The following is a 15,771-nucleotide window of genomic DNA, read 5'->3' as shown; positions in this document are numbered from 1 at the left end:
AAGGGCCCATGGTCTGGGCACTCTCCACACCCTTGGCCTCCGTTAGAGGAATAAGGGTCGTCGTTTCCATTGCAGAGACAAAGAAACAGCCACAGAGATAGGGAACACCATGGCTGCAGTCAGCTGGCAGATCGGTGGTGATGGCAATTTAATCCAAACAAAAACGTTTTGTTTTGAAGCAATTCAAATTAAATGGAAAAAAATGGGTGGTTTTTCTTTTTGTTGTTGTTCGTGTTTTAGGAGGTTTGGGAGGAACCCTCACATCTGTCTTTAGCCTCCTCCCATCAGTTCCCTACTAGAAAAAAAAGAATCCGACCCCACAAGTGGATTTTCCTTCTGAGCTGAACCCAAACTCAATTTCTAATTTTGAGCCTTTGCAGAGGTAAAGTAAATAATCACAAGGGGATTAAAAGAAAAAGCCAAATTGTGTGTGTCCTGGGGAGGGGGCGGGGGGGGGAGAAGACAGAAAAATTAGTACATTTCCTGTTGAAAAAAAGTTACAGTAAAAAAAAAAAAAAATAGCCTTTTTGGTGGTGGTTATTCGTAACTGGTAAAGCAGCAGAGCGGCTGGAAGCCCTCAGCCTGGCCCTGCAGTCAGGGACGCGGGGCTCGGGCGCTGGAGGCCATCTGCGCTCCCCAGCCCGCGATCACGTGTCAGGCGCTGGGAAGCGGACCCAGCTCCTTCCCCTGGCGCGGCTGCTCCTTCCACCAGGCTACAGCAAGCGAGGGTGTGCGAGGAGGGAGCCCGGCGTCTCGCCCCAGAGCCCGTTGGCACCCGCACCCCCCTTTGTGGGCACACTAGAGTGGGGAAACTTTGCTGGCTTTGAGCATGAGAAGGGCCCAGAGCGCGGGGGAGCGAGGGCTGCTGCACGCAGCGAGGATTTCCTCGGTTTCTCTTAAAGGCTGAGGAATGTCTAACGCTAACTACATCCAGATGTGCCCACTTGGCAGCCCGCTGCCAAGACATCACCGAGGGGACGCGGGATCAGCGCTATCAAATGGGATGTAAGTATCTGTTATGTATGTTCGATCGGGGTGGGTTAGGGGGAGTTATGCAGCAAGCAGCGTGAACTGGAGACTCTCCTTCTTGCTTTCCTTTCCCTCCAGCCTGCGGCTTTTGTTTTTGCCTTGTTCTTTTCTCTTTGCCTTGTTTGCAACCTGCACTGTGATTGTTAACACGCAGCAGGGTCGGCTACAGGCTCCGAGCATGGAGTCTCTGGCCCCGCTACCTCTGCTTTATACTTCACTTTCCCACAGAACCGTCTGAGTGTGTTTTAGGTTGTTTCCACAGAAGTAAGTTTGGGGCTTCTTTAGAGAATGGCTCCAGTGCTGCAAGCCAGGGTTTCTTCCCAACCACAAATGTGTTCCAGTGGTGGCATGTTACATTTACAAGCCGTTCCTCGTCAGTAAAAGGACAGGAGTCTTCCCCCTGCGATACACCACTGAGGGCTGTCAGCAAAACATGGGCATTTTGAAGCTCTCTAGTGTTGCGAAGAGAGAAGGAAACAAAGTTCAGTCCCAGTGAAATGAGCAGTTACTGATCACGTTTTTTTAACAGCTTTTGGGCAGATTCTGATAAATTTATGCCTTGGGTATCATCTTGAAATTAGTGGGGCAAGTCAGCACGTACATGTACTCCTTCTCCCGTCTGGGTACAACAGTAAGTCCATACTAATGCACTGGAACTGCCGGGTTTTCGGGCACATCAGGCAAATTATTTATCAGATCAGAAGAGGGTCTGGGAGCTGAAGAGGCAGCGAGCGCTGCAGCCTGGGGAGGGCTGGAAAGGAGGGTGGTGGTTGCAGTGGGGCTGTTTCTCACCCCTTCACGAGCCTGCAAGGCTTTATTCTCCTCCTGGGGCTGGTGGAAATGAATGTTTGCAAAAGAGGACAAGTTCCTCGCCCTGTGCTTGGCTGCCCCAGGAGGGGCCTGTCTCCCTGAAGCACCCCGGGTGCGAGCTGAGCTGCTGAGCTCTCTGTCATTCTGGAAATCAGACCATCTGGACTTAGGAAAGTACCTCTCCAGGCTGCTAAGCCTGCGGAAGATAATTGCGTGTTACCTTCCCCTACCTTGCAGGCAGCTCAACATTCTCGTTAGAGACGCGGTGCTGCACTTAGGAGGGGGCTGGAGTTTTCTGTTTGCTGGCGTCTGCCATGGTGTGCCTGGCAGCAGCGCAGTCCTGCATGGGCACTGCCCCACGGCGCGTCCTGCCCTGAAAGGGCCGGGGAAACACCCTGCACTGCTTAAATGCAGCGGAGCTGCAGTCCCCAAACCGTGCCACGTGTACGTGAGTGACTTACCAGAGGGTCAGCAGGGCGATGGGAGGAGCGGTGCAGGCAGCCAGCCTTCCCTGGAGGTCATGGGGACGGTGGTGCAGGCAGCCAGCCTTTCCCAGAGGTCGTGGGGACGGTGGTGCAGGCAGCCAGCCTTTCCCAGAGGTCGTGGGGACGGTGGTGCAGGCAGCCAGCCTTTCCCAGAGGTCGTGGGGACGGTGGTGCAGGCAGCCAGCCTTTCCCAGAGGTCGTGGGGACGGTGGTGCAGGCAGCCAGCCTTTCCCAGAGGTCGTGGGGACGGTGGTGCAGGCAGCCAGCCTTTCCCAGAGGTCGTGGGGACGGTGGTGCAGGCAGCCAGCCTTTCCCAGAGGTCGTGGGGACGGTGGTGCAGGCAGCCAGCCTTTCCCAGAGGTCGTGGGGACGGTGGTGCAGGCAGCCAGCCTTTCCCAGAGGTCGTGGGGACAGTGGTGCAGGCAGACGGCCTTCCCCGGAGGTCGTGGGGACGGTGGTGCAGGCAGCCAGCGCTGCCTGGGGTCACGGGGTCTGCTGTGCACAACTGTGCTGCCTTCTGCCACGACACCACGCGATTCCCCGCTGGGGACGGTGCAAGTGCCTTTCTGGGACCCGGGTACATGAGAGCAGACATCTTAGCATCCATCTCGCAGAGCAGCTCTGCAGTTTCCTTGCATTTCAGTTTGTGTGCTTTGTGAAAGCTTTGCTGACTGGGGTGGCAGCTGAAGGAGGCAGCCACAGCAGCCATCTGCAGCGGCTGCCTGACCGTGACTGGCATTGCGAAGGCGATGCTGGCAGCGCCGACAGGAGAGGCCACAATGAAACGGGTTCAGCGAGTTGGGAAGCTGATGAAACGACGTATTTCAGGACTGGGGCAAGCAGAGCGATCTGTGAGGCACCCTGTCCTGTAACAGCACGGCTCTCATCCTTTCGTTTACACTGGCCCGAAAAGCAGCTCTGACAGGAAAGGTGGAAGCGGCCTTTGGAGCGGGGCCTGCATTTCTGTTACCTGCTCCTGCAGCGCTTCAACCAACAGGGCTTTTGCCTCCAGGTGCTGCATGCAAGTAACGGCAGCAGTGACGCAGTGCCGGTGACAGTGCGCACGGGGCCGGAGTGCTGCTGTGACGATGGCACCGGCCAGCAACGCCCGAGCAGTGCCGTGGTGTGCGGGGCAGCCCTGTGAGCCTCTGCCCCTCTGCGCTCTGGCTCTGTGGCTCTGGCCCAAGATCCCGGCTCCTGGGAAAGCTCTCTCAAGCCATTCAGCTAATTAAATCCCATGGCCTATTCTCGGTTTGTTTATAGACATCAGAACTTCTAAGCGGCTGACTGAGATGGGCTCTTTCTTCTGGTAAGGCAGTGTAGCGACTGTTCTGGTTACTTCGTTTTCCTAGGGCTTTGGCAGTGTCGAAGGGCATCTCTTATATTTCAGCCTGTCCTGTCTTCTAGTCAAGAAGCTCTAATTGTTCAGCATGGCTTTGTAATCCTACAGCTCCACATTAGACCTCGTCACAAACACCCTGTAACGCAGAGGGGGGAATTGTCCGGCACCAAAGCCACCTGAGGCACCAATTTTGATGAGGTTACTGACTTTGCCTGGGGGAAAACAAATCAAGCAACAAAATCAAAAATGAAACCATGCAGGAATAAAACTTGTTACGTGACAGCCAAACACAGAAATGAAACAGGGCTTGCTCCCCTGGTCAAACACAGCTATTTTTCCCCTTTAAACACTCCAAAACCAGCTCAAACAGTTAAACCCAAGTTGTTTCATGCATGTTTTTCTGTGTGGGGCAGAACTAACCCACCACTGGAAGCTGACACATTTCCCTGTGGGTACCCCAAAGAGACCAGACACCCACACGATGCCGGGCGAAGTCAAAGTTTGGCCTGCACAAGACCCATACAGAGATAACTCAGCTGAGAGCTTGAAACCTTTGCCTTAGCGCTTCACCTCAGGTTTCTGTACAAGAACAAGAGAAGGACAGCAGCCCAGCATGGTTTGAAGAGAGCAAAACAAGTGAGCCCCACACAAAACAGAGTGCTACTCGTGTCTGTGTGTTCAACAACACATTTAAACTAAACTGGTGCCTCTGAGGATTACAAAAAAGCTCATTGAACCCACTGGTGCTGGATCCCCAAACACTTTCTTCAGCTCATTGTACAGAGAAACAGATAAAACATCTCCATCGGCAACCACAGCCCCACATACTGCGTGGTCCACACAACATACGCACCCCCTCCCTTGCCCAACCCCAACCTACCAGTGGCAGCTTCAGGAGCGAGGAGAGGAGCCAGGAGGGAGCTGGAAATGCTTCGCATGCGGTGGGGCAGCAAGTTGATCTGGGGACAACCCACAGCCGTGCTTGGTGGGGACGGATGCTCCTGTGAGCCGGGCTGGGCTGAGCGTGCAGCAGAGTTCACGGCTGTGTTTCGTACCCTCTTGCTCGGTGTACCACATTTCCAGCTTGCCTTGCCATCACAGCTGCTTTTCTCGAGGCTGGGCGGGTTGAATAACCACTCTTCAAGGCACGAAGCAATAGGCCAGAATCACGGAGGCTCCTTGACTGAATTCAGGGACAGGATCCAGAGGCTTTTCCCCACCTGGGCCCATGTGAGCAGAAGTGACAAGTGATGGAGACGTGACAGCTGCTGCGAAAGAAGGACATTTCCATGATGAGCTTAAGGCTTCACGTCATTCAACTGGGAACGAAGGACTAGCAGCTTAAAAAAAAAAAATTTAAAAATCATCATTTAACTGCTTTTATTGCAGCACTCCTTGGCCATATTTCAGAATCCTCCTCTCAAATAAATGAAAACCAGATGGGGGACTGGGCCTTCTGCCTGAGCGTGCAACAGCGCAGGTCAGATTCCCTGCTTGGATGCTCACCAGGGTGCCGTGCCCAGCTCGGTCGCTTCCAGCTTTCGAGCATTTTGTTGCCTCTCGGGCCATGCAGGCTGCGGACCACTTGGTCCTTCCAGCACATTCCCTATGTACGGGCTCCCCATGTTGTCACCTCATGGATACGAGACCTCTCAGCCTCTTCCTTCATCCCAGCTGAGCCCTAACATCACTGGTGCTTGCAGCCCAGCACACAACACTCCTGGTCAGCCCCAGGACCCCCCTTGTCCCACTGCTGGGGCAAACTGCACCATCCCATTCACACCTGCTCGAGTTGGACTCGAGATCCCTACTGAGCCATCCCCGGGTAGCCAACACAAGGAGGGACAAGTGCCCGTTTTTCCAGTCTTGGAGGACACGGGAAGCCTGCATTCTCCAGGGCACTGAGCGATGCAGCAGTTTTACAACCCCGGCTCCGTTTCACAAGTTGGATGGAGATCCCCCACGGCGGCGTACAAAGCAGAGGCGTGTCTGCCTTGGATGGGGACACGCAGCGAGATGCTGTGCTGTGAAATGCTCTGCTGTGCTCACATCTCTCGTTTGGCATCAAATATTTTCTGCTCGCTTTGGTAGCCCTGTAATTTTTTTCCCCTCCCCAGTGTCGAGGTGGATGAATAATCTTTCTGGCTTTCAGACATACTGGAGTGTCTGCCAGACTCATCAATCCCTCTGAATTCAAGAACAGGATGGCTTTTCCCACACTGACATCCACGGATAGAGCTCACATCTGTGTAATAATCCAGGGTATTTCCTTCAAAAGGAGGAAATATCTAACAAAGACTGGAAAATCCGTATAATTCGATCAAGGAATCACTTCAAGGGCTGGCAATTTCTTTTGAAAATGAGATGTCTATATTCAGCACTGAACTGTTTTACTTCAGCATGGAAATCGCTATTTCAGATATTTTTCTTTCAATAAATGAAAATACAGAAGAAAATTCAGGCTATCAGCCCAGGCTTGTAACAATCCAGGGTTTTTCTTGGCTTTTCCAAGGGCGCTTATTGCCAGATTCTGAGATGCTGGCAGGATAAATCTGTAAGTCATGGAAATTACGAGTTTCATGACACACACATTTCATTCCAAACCCTCGCCGATAGAATTAAACACAGGAAAGAGCCAGGACTTTCATCCAGCTCCTTAATTACCAGCTGGAGCCTGGCAGCTGAAATAAGATCAAACTTTTGTATAGAAAAGGAAAAGAAAATGGTGTTACAGTGGGGAAATAGATGAGACTTTACAAAGAGCGGAGATACACAAACATCCCAAGGCTATCAGGATCGGTCCCACCAGGGACTCCGCATCTCCTGCTTGCTCTGGAGACCATGTGCACAGAGCTGGCATAGCACCTCCATAAAGCTTATCCCATCGCAACAGAAGGAGCAAAAATGCCTCAATTTTAGTTCTTCTGAGCTTTTTAAGACAGGGTTCCTATTTTAGGTATCTCAATACCTACCAGGTTTGGGCAACCTGGTCTAGTGGAAGGTGTCCCTCCCTGTGGCAGGGGGGTTGGAACTAGATGATCTTTAACGTCCCTTCCAACCCAACCAGTCTATGATTCTATGAATATCAGCAAGTAAAAATTCTTGCTCGTGATGGGCAGGGGAGGGACAGGCTCTCTCTCCTTAGTGGATCCGGTTCAGTAGTGTGTCTTGGGTGTAGTGGGACCATCCTTTCATACCCCCGGAGCTTGCCTTCAAAATTATTGAAGGTAACATGAGGGAAAGCCTGCTGGGAACCATGTCTTGGCAGATAAAGGATGATTTAGCACAAAACTGAAACACAGTGTGTTGCTGCAGAGCACCGCAATCAGGACTTGCCAAGGGCGATCTGCACGCGACAGACGTAAAATGCAAACTAACATCCTATACGCATTAGGAGAGACTGTTTCACGAGGGTGAAAATAGTTATGAGCCAAGTCACGTGGCAGAAAAAACATAAACAGAAAACAGCTTCTGATTATTAGAAGCATTTTAACAACAACTTATGAGAGATCAGAGGAAATTCTACAATCCTGCTATCAATATCAAAGCTATGCCGGTTAAAACGTGCCTAGGAGAGAAGTGAAAGCTACAGTAGAAAAAGCCAACAAATGGAGAAAACCCCAGCAATCTCTGTTAGAGGCCAGAAAAGGGTGAGAAAGGCGGCCTGAGGAAAAAAGGACAGTCATCAGGACAAGGAGGAAGTGACTGCGCATCCACTGGGAATGCAAAGACCCTTGCCAAGGCACGGATACACCATTTGCTACAATAAAGTTTTCAGTAATACTGGAGACAAAGCAGATGAGGTCAGTAAATATTTTGGAGCTGCACTTGGGAAAAAGATATCTGATACCACACGATGATGAAATACTCCCCATTTCAACAGTAACTTGGAGATGCAGTTAACCAGTAATGGAAAAGCAAAATATTTTAAAATTATGAGGTCCAAGTAATGTGCATCTAAGAATTTTAAAGGGGCTGGCCAAAAAAATCAAACTGTTTATTAATTTTGCTTTTTTCATTGGTCTTGAAATATTGCCTAGATCCCACAGGGTCTGGAAGTAATGTTGGGCCACTGTTTCAATACTTCATAACTACAGATTTGTCAGTCTAATTTTGAGCTTTGAAAAGATAATGTTATGGCTGATAGGAAACTGATGGTTAACAAACAATGAGCGAGTGATAAAATCCATGACAGTGACAAAGGATTTGCTGGGAACGGATGCCACTAAACTAAAGAGGGTCCTGTTTTAAGTCACGATCACATTCAATAACAATATTCTTACCCAGCGTGTAGCTGCCCATTAGATGTTTGAGTCAATGAAGCGGCTACGGGGCTCGACTGGAGGCAGAGCATCCACCTGTGTGCTGCGTAGGCTAACAACGCTGAAAACAGTGAACAGCAGGAATAAATTGCGTAGGAAGCCGCAAGCCCTGGCTCCTCCACCCTTTTCAGTCCTCAGTAAGGAGCATTCCTTAAGTGAAGGCGGACTGACGTTCAACCAGGCAGCTTTCAGTCAAGAAGTTTTTGGGTAAGAAGATCTCAGCTAATTCAAGACAGACAACCAATACCTTCAAAGGCAGCTTCTGCTAATACAGCACAGGCACGATAGAGCTGGAAATTGCACAAGTGTAAGAGATTATCAGTGGGTTATGTAAGAATAGTTATGGGCACTTGTGGGAAAATTTTTGGGTAGAGCTAAACTTTTAGGAACATGCTCCCTGCTAATTACTGTAGGGATTACGATTGTCACCTCCCTTCTCCAGGAGCCTGGAGCAACTGTCGGGTCCCCGCTGTCCAACTTAGTTGTTGAGCTGCTGTGGGAAACAGGGGAGATGAGAGGACCTGCCTCTGCTGCAGCTACAGACACTTGACCTGCTCTTTCCCTCAACTGTGGTTACATGCTGCTTTCGGCCTTCTTACTACTCTTTCATAACTTTTGTTTGTTTGTTTGCAGTTGAAGAACTGATCGAATGAGACAGAAGATCTCCGGGAAAAGCGTAAGTAATGAATCAAATCTTGTATTTCAAAAGGCAGCTTCATCTCTCACACTTGAATAAAACATTCTTAACACCAGGCTCTGCCTTGCTTCTGCGTATTGGGATTTATTTGCCCACCCCTTGCTTATCGGTTACGGTGATTTGGCAGAGGCAAAACACCCGCGCCCCTTCTAACCTTATTAATGGAAGTATTTATAACAGTTTAATATTTTATAAAGATTACTGGCAGCGAAAGGGCCCTACGTGCATTGAAGCTTGGGCCTAATGTATTCATTTTGAAGGCACAAATCATAGTTGGTTTACGAGAGGCAGCTCTCCGTGCAGAGAAACGCCAGGGACATGCTGCTGCTGAGAAGTCTGGCCTTCAACAGCCAGCCCTGCGCCTCCCTGTTCTGACTCAAAAAGGGGAAAAAGCAGCAAGAAACAGTTACCAAGTTAGGGAAAAAAAAAAAAAAAAATCTAATTATTTATGGAAGAATGGTATTGTTCATCATTTTCCACCTTGATTTTCCCAAAGCGGTGAAATCTCCGAAATGGCAAAGTCTGTTTGGCAGAGAGGGATGGGGGAGGAAGGGCTGAGTCCACATTGTGCTTAGGGAGTGGTTTTTGGGATGACTGATGACTGCTTGGTGACTTCACTAACCGAGTCACAGAGCCAGAGCACTAGGATCAGTGTTAGGTTTGCAACCCGTGTGCCTTTTGGCAAGTTCCTTAAAGCGTCTTGGTGTTTGTACGAATGAAATGCACTTTGCTGCTCATTTTTTAAATAGCGTTCCAGTCAGCCTTGCCTGCGTGCTTCAAAGCTGCCGAATCCTCGTTGCTGACACACTGTATGTTTGTTTACAGATGGCCATTGGTGCCAGGCCGCTCAAACACAGCTTTTAACAGTCCCAGAAACACCGCAGAGACAATGAGAGTTCGTCTCAAAGGGGATGCGATCTGTACCCTCTTCCTGCTGGTAGCGCTTTGCTCTTTACTCTACTCCCAACTGGAACATTTAGTCCCAGTAGGAAACAAGAAGCCGACACAGAAGCAGCCTTCAGTAACACCAGAAATATTCCCTGAACCCAGAGCACCTTGGAGACCGATGCCAGCAGAGGCAACGGTACCCAGATCCCAAGTAACTCCTATTGTTAGACGGACAGAAGTGGCCAACAACAGGGTCCAAACTACAACTCCACCCCCATTGACTGATTCTGCCTTCAACTTCAAGCGCTATCTCCTAAACAAGGATAACAGGAACTTCAATCTCCTCATTAACCAGCCCAAGAAATGCAGGAAAACACCTGGAGGTCCCTTTCTGCTCATTGCTATCAAATCGGTAGTTGAAGACTTCGACAGACGTGAGATTGTCCGGAAAACTTGGGGCAGGGAGGGTTTGGTGAACGGGGAGCAGATCCAGCGAGTGTTCCTCCTGGGAACGCCAAAGAATAGGACAGTGCTGGCGACATGGGACACCCTGATCCACCAGGAGAGTCAGACATATCGGGACATTTTACTCTGGGACTTCATGGACACTTTCTTCAATCTGACCCTGAAGGAGATCCACTTCCTGAACTGGGCTGCTGAATTCTGCCACAACGTGAAATTTATCTTTAAAGGTGACGCCGATGTTTTTGTCAACGTCGAGAACATTGTGGACTTCCTTGAGAGACATGACCCCACTGAGGACCTCTTTGTTGGGGACATCATCTACAATGCCCGCCCTATCCGTGTCCGAAAGAGCAAATACTATATCCCAGAGACCATGTACGGGCTAAGCATCTATCCAGCCTATGCAGGAGGAGGAGGGTTTTTGCTGTCCAGCCGCACCATGAGGAAGCTCTCCAGGGCTTGCAGAGAGGTGGAACTCTTTCCCATCGACGATGTTTTTTTGGGCATGTGCCTACAGAGAATCAACCTCAAACCCATTTTGCATGAAGGATTCAAGACCTTTGGCATTGTCAAGCCTTCTGCTGCCCCACACCTACAGACATTTGACCCCTGTTTTTACAAAGATCTCATGGTAGTTCACAGTCTGAAAGTTGCTGAGATCTGGCTAATGTGGAACCTGCTCCACAGCCCACGTCTTTCCTGTACTCAGAAGAAGCAAGTGAAGAAGCCTTTCCAATGGAAAAAGAAAGCTCAAATAACAACACAGGCATCACCCCTCAGATAATGCAGGCAGACCACAGCAAAAACACATAGCAAACCAGCTGAGAAAGGGAACCTGAAACTGCTGCAACCAAACGAACCAACTTTAGCAGTATTTTAGCACCTGTTATTTACAATGTTAAGAGAAAACGACGAAGTATTGCAGGAATTTGCCAAAATTCCACATTTGCACACACATACTGTGTAGGTCCTTCTCCATTAATGAGTCCAAATAATCATAACAGTATCTTTAATTTATTATTATTTATTAGAATTATAGCAGTGCTTAGTGAGCCAATGTGTAAAAGCACATTGCAAAATGCAATCCTTGGAGATTTTTCAACATTGTTAGAAATTTGAGATATGAGGGAAGATAGAGGCTAAGAGATGATGCCAAGGAACACAGGGATCATTGTCAACTGGTTACCTTGACTTGGACTCATTGAGAAATGATCAAACTACACAGTAACTAGAGTAAAGGAAATCAAGTCACCTTAGCGTATGCTCAAATCAAATCACTACTGCCTGGATGGCTTTCTATAGGCCTCGTAAGAGAAGAAGAAAAGAACAACTGACAGCTGTTGAAATGGGGTCCCATACGTTGCAGATAGGATGGACAACAAGAAAACAAACTGGAGGCTGAGGCTGGTTGAGCAAAGGACAGGTACGTAGACAACTGGGAAAGGGCAGACTTCTGAAGGGCCTTTAAAGAAAGGACATGAAGAACTTTGAGTTGACCCTTCCGAGTCTTGGTTTTTCATTATTCGTAGCAACACCTCAGTTCAAATATCTGCTCCATTGACACACTCAGGACTCAAGGGACCGGTTTTTGGCACTTCCATGAGCTCAGGCTCTCTATGCTATGCTGACTGGCACACAGTGAAAACTCAGTCATCCCACAGCATCTGATCTCTCTCACCATCTAATCCAGATCTTCAGAAGGTTTGCATCTGGAGACATCCTTTGGCCTTTGCTTGTGAGGGTAAAACCACACAGAGCTGATGCTTGCGTCACATTTGGGAGCTTCTTCAAACCAAAGGAAAACTTGTCAATGGACTGGGCTGGTTTGTATAGACCCCGGTGCTCTCACCTGGCATGCAGTCAGCTGCACAGAGCAGCCAAGACCTTTCATATTGCTGCGGGTGTCATGTGAAGGGAGAAAGTAGTCTTCAGACACAAGAGCTTTGGAATAAAAGCCTTTCTAAATTCATTGCAAGAAAGCAAAAACACACAGCAATCTTTCTGTTGGGCTTTCCAAGTTTCAGTCAGTCTGTAACTTCATGACTATTTTAAGTGTCAGACAAGAACACGGGATTGCTTAGTTTGTCAAAGGATAGTCGGTACTTTGAAGCATTTTGTTTTTTCCAGCAGCAGATTACCTTAAAAGAACATCTTTTTCTTGGACATCAAACAGGAAGTAAGTTCCTCTAAATCAGGGTTAAAAAGCTCTGAAATTCATGGGGCAAAGAGCCTGCATTCACCTCTGATACTGTGTTTGTTAATTCTTTTGCAATTTCCCCCCCCCCCCTCAACAAAGCTCCCATCCATCGGAGAACGCCCGATGCCATCCCTCTTCAGGAGGGCCCAAACACGCAGCTTCAAAGAAACTACAATCAGTCATAGATGTCTAGCAAGTTGCTTTCCCTTAAACAGGGCCTGCAGTGCAGCTGCATTTCATATCTGGGTCCAGCCAGCAGTCCAGGCTCAGGTATTAACTATGCACAACATGGAGGAAAGCAAGCTGGTAGTATCTATTGGTACACTATTAACAACAGTCTTACATGTTATCTTGATCCATCATAGGAGTTTAAGCCTTACAATAATGCATTTCCAAGGAAAGGTCAGCTATATAGAAATCAAAAGACCATATGTTGATTCGGGATATTTTCAGGGTGCAATCCTGAAATACAAAATGCTCATGTGAGCTTTACAAGGAGCTCTGGAGGGTGTGGAAATAAGCCAGAGACTTGCTGGTGGGAGAAAGCCAGTCTGCTAACACGTGTGGTATGTATGTATTTATGAGCTTGTACAGAAATGTATTATCTGTGATTAGTTTACAGTTTGGGAAATTATTTATACCAGAATTAAAAGACAGCATGCAGACATGCCTCTAGTTGTCAGAGTGAGTCTGTTGAGTACATCTGTACACACACCGTAAGACTAACACCACGTGTATTTTTCATGAGGACAGCAACATGAAAAATACATTATTCATTATTTTGGATAACTTGGTAAATCTTTCCTTATGCTGGACTTAATTTAATGGTAATGACAGAAAAATAACCACAGCTTACCTTATTATTTCCTACAAGGCAGCCAGTCAGATTCAGCAGTCCTTATTAAGATACTCCTTTTAAACTTGGAGATGCACAGAGATTGGCTCCTCCCTCTATAATGTCTTCAGATCTGCAACCTACCCACAATACAGCATTAATGAGGGCTTTTTGTCCCAGATCAAAGTTGTTGTTCAACATCCACCTGTGCCAGCACATACCCTGATAGTTAGCAGAAGCAGAGCTAGAGCAAACTATTTAGTCCATTGCCTTAGTCTATGGAACAGCTCATTTCTTTTTACCAAGGAATACTAAATCTAGTATCTATTAATGAAAGATACATCTGCTCTTGGTCATCAGCTTCTGCTGCATGACCCATTTGACCTGGTTTTAAAAGTTTCCATTTGCTTCTGCAGTTGAGCTGGCCGTTGACAGACCCCAACTGTGAGCACTGGGAAATGCTGGAGAGCAGTGCTGCACCCCTGTGGTTTATTAAATTCTACTTGTTGCTACAGCAGGCAAAAGGTCTTTCACTTCACCCAAGCTGGAGACTGTTTCCTGAAAGACGAAGGTCTTTTCAGAACATCTTAAAACCCTAGGTGTGTATAAACACCTGCCAGGAAGGACCCTCTACCAACCTTTCTGATGCATCTCATAAAACCAAACCCGTCCATTTCAGAATGAAATTCTGAGCAGCTTTTATTAACTGGCTAATTCAATGCACCGGTCAAGATTTTGCTACAAAGCCTTGCTTGGCAATTTTTTTCATGACTTACCCACGATTAGAAAAGAAAATGTAAAAACATCCTAAGTAGGTTCCACCAGTAGCAAGGAAAGCAAGCAGACTTCCTCAAGACAGACACAAACATTTGAAGCTAACACAGTACAGTAGGTTTTATTGAATCCCAGGGATCCACACACAGTCAAATTTTGTTCCTACTGTACATAAGTAGTCAGAGTTGGTCATTATAACGAGCAGAGCTGGCGTGAACCTCACATTCAGCACCTCCGAATGCATCTCTGAACACATAAACTGGTAGCGAGTGCCAAGACCCATCATTCGGTCAGGCCACTGCTGACTTAGACATCATAAAAGAGAAAGACAAAGACAGCTCTGAAGCAATGGAGTGTTAAAATATTGTGCTTCCTGTCTGCAGTCTAATTATTCATTTTTCTACAGCAGGTTCTGCAGAAGCAAACTCCAACTGCAAAATCAAACAGTACAAAATAATTGAACAGCTCAGAGAATCCTCACTGAATATTAGCACTCAGAACCTCCCCCAGAGAGTGCTGAAAGACCGCCAGATCAGGGGGGGTAAAAAAAGTTTACCCCAAAGCCCTGTTTGCAGAACTGCTGAGCCCCTGAGTTGTACCTTTCAGCTGGAGTCGCAGGTCTCAGCAGCCCTGAAAATTAGCCCACCCCATTTCCCTAATGATGCTACTAATGCTACTGATGCTGGATAAAACCAGTAAAACTTTTAAATCCCAACTTCTCATAATTTTCTAGGCTTATGGTCAGTAAGAAAACCATACTGAGAAATGAGAGAGGGAACTAAACCCAAAGGACGAGTGCATCTGAGTCCCTCCAAGAGCAGCAAACAGCTCCCCCACCAGTCCTGACCAGCCCAACACTTTCTCTTCAATCCATCCAAACCCAGCTCACGGATCTTCTCTCTCCCCCTCCCTTTCCCAGCCCATCCCTTGACAAGCCCAGTGCCAAGACCAGGGGGAAAAAGGGGAAAAACCATAAAATAACACAGGTCGGCCGTGACTGCCTTTTCCCCAGGGAGGCTGACTGGGCTGGGCTGGGAATAAAGCCCTGATATTAAGACAAACACTCACTGCGGCCATAGAAGAAGAAAAGGGTGAAGCAATCTTAGTAGCCTCCATATTTATAGATGCAATAGAGCTGCTCAGCGAGGAACAGGGCAAACGTGGGAGTCCAGGGCTTCACTTTGTCTACGAGAGACCAGTGGAGGTGAAAAAGGAATACAGGGATTCAGGCTGTTGTGATTACTTAGTTGATTAAACTGCACACTGCCTAATCATGCAGGGCTTCTTTTTGTGATTGGTATTTAAAATAAATGTCTCTCTGAAGGGTATTAATACTGGAATTAAACTTAGACACTACGTGGAATACGTAGCGTAGGTGTGATAACATTAAGGCACTTAAAACCAGCTTCTGAAATTGCAATATGCAGTACTTTAAAAGGACCAAACTACTAACGTTTAAAGGGGAATTAATTAGGGTAGGAAAGAGAAAGAGTTATGTTAAAGCACTACAGTCTAGTCCAAAACAAAAGTTACTGTTGTTACACCACAGTAAGTTACCTGCTCTGCTAACTCCAGCTTACCTTTCCTGCTGTTTCAAGCGGTCAGTGCTTAAAGGTGGGGAAAAGGAATAATTTTGCCTGCTGGAAAAATACACATCCCCACAAACAAACTCAAAGCCTTGGACATCAGGTTTGGCAGATAAAACATTTAAACAGTGACTTTCTTAATGACAGCTAAAATTCACATAGGTAGAGAACATGGTATTTAGTTCAGCCTGAACCCTCCAAGGAACACACACATTCCTGCAAGACCAAATACCTTCGTAGGTGCAGTTTTCACTCGGCGAACTGGTTATACCCTGGCCTCGAACAAAGCCCCCTACTTCATTAACTCCTGATCCTATTCTAATGCTCAAGAGTTACATCTT

General features: G+C 47.7%; 1 protein-coding gene across 2 annotated transcripts; it reads left to right on the top strand.

Moving 5' to 3' along the window:
- The first annotated feature begins 701 nt into the window (after window positions 1-701).
- Window positions 702-12,892, top strand: B3GNT9 (UDP-GlcNAc:betaGal beta-1,3-N-acetylglucosaminyltransferase 9). 2 transcript variants are annotated; one of them, XM_068411240.1, is made up of 2 exons: window positions 702-1,005; window positions 9,511-12,892. In XM_068411240.1, the coding sequence occupies exons 1-2, from the start codon at window positions 911-913 to the stop codon at window positions 10,820-10,822; spliced, it is 1,407 nt and encodes a 468-aa protein (XP_068267341.1). In that variant the 5' UTR covers window positions 702-910; the 3' UTR covers window positions 10,823-12,892. The 2 variants fall into 2 exon arrangements, with proteins under 2 accessions (XP_068267341.1, XP_068267340.1); XM_068411239.1 differs by lacking the exon at window positions 702-1,005 and adding an exon at window positions 8,621-8,664.
- The last annotated feature ends 2,879 nt before the right edge of the window (window positions 12,893-15,771 follow it).

Source organism: Nyctibius grandis, chromosome 12, assembly GCF_013368605.1.
Source record: "Nyctibius grandis isolate bNycGra1 chromosome 12, bNycGra1.pri, whole genome shotgun sequence".
In the NCBI taxonomy this organism is placed as follows: domain Eukaryota; kingdom Metazoa; phylum Chordata; class Aves; order Nyctibiiformes; family Nyctibiidae; genus Nyctibius; species Nyctibius grandis.
The sequence above is the reverse complement of the archived record's forward strand: the minus strand, read 5'-3'. Positions and strand labels throughout refer to the sequence as shown.

Excerpts from the sequence above, each read along its gene's own strand:
- B3GNT9 (XM_068411240.1), top strand. The coding sequence starts at position 911 with ATGTCTAACGCTAACTACATCCAGATGTGCCCACTTGGCAGCCCGCTG. Across the intron at positions 1,006-9,510 it reads TCAGCGCTATCAAATGGGAT|ATGGCCATTGGTGCCAGGCC; the intron begins GTAAGTATCTGT and ends GTTTGTTTACAG.